At 42.9% G+C, this 6,000-nt stretch overlaps 1 protein-coding gene across 2 annotated transcripts in view; it reads left to right on the top strand.

The window, feature by feature from the left end:
* Positions 1-6,000, top strand: part of LOC133659736 (mitogen-activated protein kinase kinase kinase 5-like) — a 60,425-nt gene that overhangs the window by 30,467 nt on the left and 23,958 nt on the right. For both annotated transcript variants that reach the window (XM_062062400.1, XM_062062401.1), the window contains exons 10-11: positions 2,765-2,869; positions 3,220-3,269. In XM_062062400.1, coding sequence (XP_061918384.1) covers positions 2,765-2,869; positions 3,220-3,269 — 155 coding nt within the window. The remainder of the gene's footprint in view (positions 1-2,764; positions 2,870-3,219; positions 3,270-6,000) is intronic.

Here is a 6,000-nt window from a genome sequence, read left to right as displayed (position 1 = left end):
CTTTGCGTATATGTTCAACTGACTACGTCACGCTACTTCCGGTAGGGGCAAGCCTTTTTTTTATCAGATACCAAAAGTTGCAATCTTTATCGTCGTTGTTCTATACTAAATCCTTTCAGCAAAAATATGGCAATATCGCAAAATGATCAAGTATGACACATAGAATAGATCTGCTATCCCCGTTTAAATAAAAAAAATTCATTTCAGTAGGCCTTTAAATAGGATAGGATAGACTTTTATTTATCCCATTATGAGGAAGTTACATTGTTGCAGTGCAGCTTTTTGCATACAGTAACAAAAATAAATTGTAATGAAAAACAAAGAAATAGTAATAAATACTACGCTAATATGTATGGATAAAAGATCAAATACAACAAAAAACCCCACTAATATCGATATTGCACACCACGGAAATGTCATCTAACACATTATGGTAAATGCATCTGATGTAAAAGTGAGCACAGTTAGGATTGTCTTGCTTGCTTGAGGTTAAAGATTAAAAGATTAAAGTACCAATGATTGTCACACACACACTAGATGTGGTGAAATGTGTCCTCTGCATTTGTCCCATCCCCTTGGGGAGCAGTGGGCAGCAGCGGCGCCGCGCCCGGGAATCATTTTGGTGATTTAACCCCCAACTCCAACCCTTTGTTGCTGAGTGCCAAACAGGGAGGTTATGCGTCCCATTTTTATAGTCTTTGGTATGACTCGGCTGGGATTTGAACTCCAACCTGAGATCAGTAGGTTGGAGTTCAAATCCCAGCTGAGTCATACCAAAGACTATAAAAATGGGACGCATAACCTCCCTGCTTGGGTCGGATGAGATGCCAACACTGCTTCCGCCAACCTAGTCACTGCCGTTGTGTCCTTGGGCAAGCCACTTTACCTACCTGCTCCCAGTCTGTGGAACGCTCTCCCTGACTCAGGCATGTGGTTTTTCCGTCTGAAGTCGGAATTCCGTCTTTTTTAATCTCGGGGGTGGAAAAAAATGATCTCCCGTTTTTCTGTTTTTTTTTCCGACCCTAAATCAAGATTCGAGACGTAGTTTATATTACGCCGTAGTTGATTGGTCGATATGTTCCTTGTGACCAATCAGGACATCTGTTATGAATGATGACATTAATAACGTCATCATACCGCCATTTTCCATACGTAAACGATGTCGGTTCTCGAGAGAAAGGACGTTTTACGAGTAAAAGAAATTGATAAACATGTCAAAGATAAGTTTGGATGGGACTGGATGGAAAGGGAAATCACTGATACTGTTGGGAAGAAGAAAGTTACGACTTTGTTCGGTGATTTTATTCGGAAAATCGATGGTCCCGGAAAGGTTTAGTGCACGTGGTGTCATGATAATATTGACTATGGATCACCAGGTTTCAAGGCTTTGGAAGTACATGCGAAACACCAAAAACATATGAAACAACTTGAAGCAAGGAAAACTAACTTTTCACTCGCTGCTACTTTTGGATGTCAACCGAAAGTGAGCAAACCTTACGGACTTCATCCTTTGTTTACATCCACAACTGCTGTAGACATGGAGAGGAAAGATCCGCCCACTTCAGTTGCAGACAGGGTTGTTAATAATGAGGTCAGCTAAAAAATATTTGCTTGCGAAATACGCATGTTTGTTTTAAATATTAACCAATTATTGCTTTGCGAAATATAAATGGGTTTTTCTAAAAATAAAAAGCCACGTGAAAATATATTATGAAATGACAGAAATTCAAAGAGTCACATTATTGATTCCAGTTAACAATTTATTTGAAATAAATTTGCATATAATACTATTTTGTAATATTAAGTTCTTATGTCGTCTGTTGAAACTATTGTCAGTGGTGTAACAATCTTGAAGGTCAATATTTTCACACTTGTTTCATGCAATATGTCCTCACATTATTATTATTTCCTATTTTCAAATATGAGTAAACAATACTAAACACGTTTAATTATTTTCATAAATTGATATCCTATTTTGGCGAAAAGAATGAAATGTTTACATTTGGTATTTTGTTAAATAAATGTGCAAGGAAGGCTCATGTTAGGGCTCTTGGAGAAAGCTAATGTGTGAAGTGAACTGAAGTAATGTGGTAATACTGTAAATAAAGTGTAGATAATAACACTGATCAATGTGACACCTGTGAACACAAGATGTAAATATTAGTGACTAAATACTGTTGGGACTGAACCATATACAGTCATTCATTAGGATCATTAGGTTATGTATGTTCTATTAATGATGTTTTCATGTCTTTAAACACTCAAATATGTTCTTCAAATGGTGCTGTCTTTGTTCATTTTAGCATGTTAAATTGGTGAAAAACCAGGAGCTTCGGGGGGCTTCCCTGGACCTGGCTGGGGGCCTTCGTCCCCCCAGACCCCCGGAAATTTTTTCAGTCTTTTTCATTGTGGTCAAATCACATGCCTGCTGACCACCTGAGGGCACCACAGACTGTGGATGCTTTTAAAAAAGGCCTAAAAACCCTTCTTTTACAAAAAAAAAAGCATTTTTTTAGTTATATGCATACTAGTTTTAGCTATTTGGCTGTTCTAGTTTTAATTTTTATTTATTTTTTTATTATCTTTTAATTTTTATTTTTTTTAATACACTGTAGCACTTTGAGGTTGTTTACTCAATGTAAAGTGCTTCTTCTTTTTTTTTTACAAATAAAATCTATTATTATTATTATTGCTTTGAGTCACTCGAGAAAAGTGCTATATAATTATAATTCAATTCCAAAAGTGTGAACTGTTGTTTTCCCAGGTGCTCATTCTGGAGCCCAGCAAAGTCCTCCAGCCTGCTACAGTGTCTGTGAGTGGGGGGGATGGAAGTGGCACCGTCCAGTTGAAACACGTCACTCCATTAAAGGTATGCAAACCGCCTGGTAGCCCCGCCTCCCCAACAAACACCTGTAGTCTCGTCTTGGTTCTGCCTTCAGGACTTCACGCTTGCGCAACCTAAGATAAGACCCAACTTTGCCAAATGAGATCATCTTTCAGCACAATGAACATTTAATGAGCGTTTAATGCTAACAACACGCGAGGGCGTGTTCTTTGTACAAATGTGTGTGCCACCTCAGGCTGTTGACTTTGTGTGTGTGTGTGTGTGTGTGCAGAGTGTATTCTACTTAATTTTACAAAGTTGCCACATCATGCACAGCGAGAGCTTTTCTTTTGTAAAACCCACTGGCATTAACCAAGTCATGTTTGAACCCACAGAAAGGCTTACACCAGTGGACTTTCCCAGCCGCTGCAATCCGGGGAGTGAGGTATGCTGCATTGCTGCTGCTACGTGTGCAGACATCTTTTGAAATATGTCCGTGTGTGTTGGAGCCTGCAGCCAAAGCAAGGAAACCTCAAACACTCACATTCGGCTTCTTATCACATTGCTGGTTTGGGGTTGCGATGCTTTGCTGCCTCCGCTTTCCACCGGACTTGTAATGTGACGGAAGATCTCACTTTTGTTCAACAAAATTAGCCGGGAAATGTAGTTAAGCAGGTTTTTGTGGCAGGAGAAAACACATACATTTGAGGATAATAACAATTCCATTAAGGAGAAAAGAAAAGTACAGTGGAACCTCGATTTAGGAACCTAATCGATTCTTGAACAGGGTTCGTAAATCAACAAGTTCATATAAGAAACAATGTACCGGTAAACATAAATAATGACAAAAGTGCATCATTTAGTGAAGGTTAGTACCCTTTGAACACAATATAAAGTGCTATACAGTACTGTATATCAACATTGTCTTTATTAACAAGCCAAAACAACAACAACAGCAAGCTAAACTGTGCTGTATGCACTGCTCTGCCAACATGCACACAAAGAAGTCCCTTTGCGTGCCCTCACAAAGGATCAGAAATAAAAAAAAATCCACTTACAGTACATTAACATGGGCAAAGGAGCAACGGGGAGGAGGGGCCGCTGAAGGAGAGGTAGTCTTCTCCTCCGTTGTGAAATAAGTCCGCTTTGGCATCTTTTTCCAGAACAGTTCGGTCTCATCCAAATGAAAAACTTTCTGTGGTATGAGGCCTGCTTCCCCAGTCACTCCAATACGAGCAAGCACAAAATGGCTGCCAGTGGAGCACACAATGATTGAATGAACATTGTACACAGCAGCCTATTTGGCGCCATGTAAAAGTTTGTAAACCAAAAAGTTTGCAAATAGATGGCTTGATAAATTGAGGTTTCGCTGTGACTGTGTTTCTACAACGGCTGATAAAGGAAATACTTCATATGTGGGTAAAGTAGGTAACGTAACATTTACGTTAACAGTGCAGGTCAAGTTTAGTACAACACTTAACGACCTTATCTCAGAGCTAACTGGTCTTAGTGAGATGTTTTAAACTAGTTTCCACCAAATGGTAACGAGGACTTTAGAGGTGTGAACTTATAGGCGCCTTATGATTCGATTACAATTACAATTCAGGAGCTCCTATTTCTAGGGCTGAGGTTGCGGAGGTAGTTAAAAAGCTCCTCGGTGGTGGATGGGATCCGTCCGGAGTTCCTTAAGGCTCTGGATGCTGTGGGGCTGTCCTGGTTGACAAGACTGCAACATCGCGTGGACATCAGGGGCGATACCTCTGGATTGGCAGACCAGGGTGGTGGTTCTTCTCTTTAAGAAGGGGAACCGCAGGCTGTGTTCCAACTATCGTGGGATCACACTCCTCAGCCTTCCCGGTAAGGTCTATTCAGGTGTACTGGAGAGGAGGCTACGCCGGATAGTCGAACCTCAGATTCAGGAGGAACAGGGTGATTTACGTCCTGGTCGTGGAACTGTGGACCAGCTCTAAACCCTCGGCAGGGTCCATGGGAGTTTGCCCAACCAGTCTACATGTGCTTTGTGGACTTGGAGAAGGTATTCGAGAGTATGGGGTATCGGACTGTCTGATTGTGGCGGTCCGCTCCCTGTATGATCAGTGTCAGAGCTTGGTCTGCAGTAAGTCGGACCCGTTTCCAGTGAGGGTTGGACCCCGCCAAGGTTGCCCTTTGTCACCGTTTCTGTTCATAACTTTTATGGACAGAATTTCTAGGCGCAGTCAGGGCATTGAGGGGATCCGGTTTGGTGACTGCTTTTTGCAGATGATGTGGTCCTGATGGCTTCATCTGGCCAGGATCTTCAGCTCTCAATGGATCGGTTCGCAGCCGAGTGTGAAGCGACTGGGATGAGAATCAGCACCTCCAAATCCGAGTCCATGGTTCTCGCCCGGAAAAGGGGGGAGTGCCATCTCCGGGTTGGGGAAGAGATCTTGCCCCATGTGGAAGAGTTCAAGTACCTCGGAGTCTTGTTCACGAGTGAGGGAAGAGTGGATGGTGAGATCGACAGGCGGATCGGTGCGGCGTCTTCAGTAATGCGGACGCTGTATCGATCCGTTGTGGTGAAGAAGGAGCTGAGCCGGAATTTACCGGTCGATCTACGTTCCCATCCTCACCTATGGTCATGAACTTTGGGTTGTGACCGAAAGGACAAGATCACAGATACAAGATCTACGTTCCCATCCTCACCTATGGTCATGAGCTTTGGGTTATGACCGAAAGGACAAGATCACGGGTACAAGCGGCCGAAATGAGTTTCCTCCGCCGGGTGGCGGGTCTCTCCCTTAGAGATAGGGTGAGACGCTCTGTCATCCGGGAGGAACTCAAAGTAAAGCCGCTGCTCCTCCACATGGAGAGGAGCTAGATGAGGTGGTTGGGGCATCTGGTCAGGATGCCACCCGAACGCCTCCCTAGGGAGGTGTTTAGGGCACGTCCGACCGGTAGGAGGCCACGGGGAAGACCCAGGCCAGTTGGGAAGACTATGTCTCCCAACTGGCCTGGGAACGCCTCGGGATCCCCCGGGAGGAGCTGGACCAAGTGGCTGGGGAGAGGGAAGTCTGGGCTTCTCTGCTTAGGCTTAGGATGGATGGATGGATTCAGGAGCTACAATTTGATAAACATTTTTTTCATTATTGATGCATCTTTATGTATATTAATGCAGTTTTACATTTCTTTTTGTTTCA

The sequence above is a fragment of the Entelurus aequoreus genome, linkage group LG11 (assembly GCF_033978785.1).
Source record: "Entelurus aequoreus isolate RoL-2023_Sb linkage group LG11, RoL_Eaeq_v1.1, whole genome shotgun sequence".
Taxonomy (NCBI): Eukaryota; Metazoa; Chordata; class Actinopteri; order Syngnathiformes; family Syngnathidae; genus Entelurus; species Entelurus aequoreus.
The sequence above is the reverse complement of the archived record's forward strand: the minus strand, read 5'-3'. Positions and strand labels throughout refer to the sequence as shown.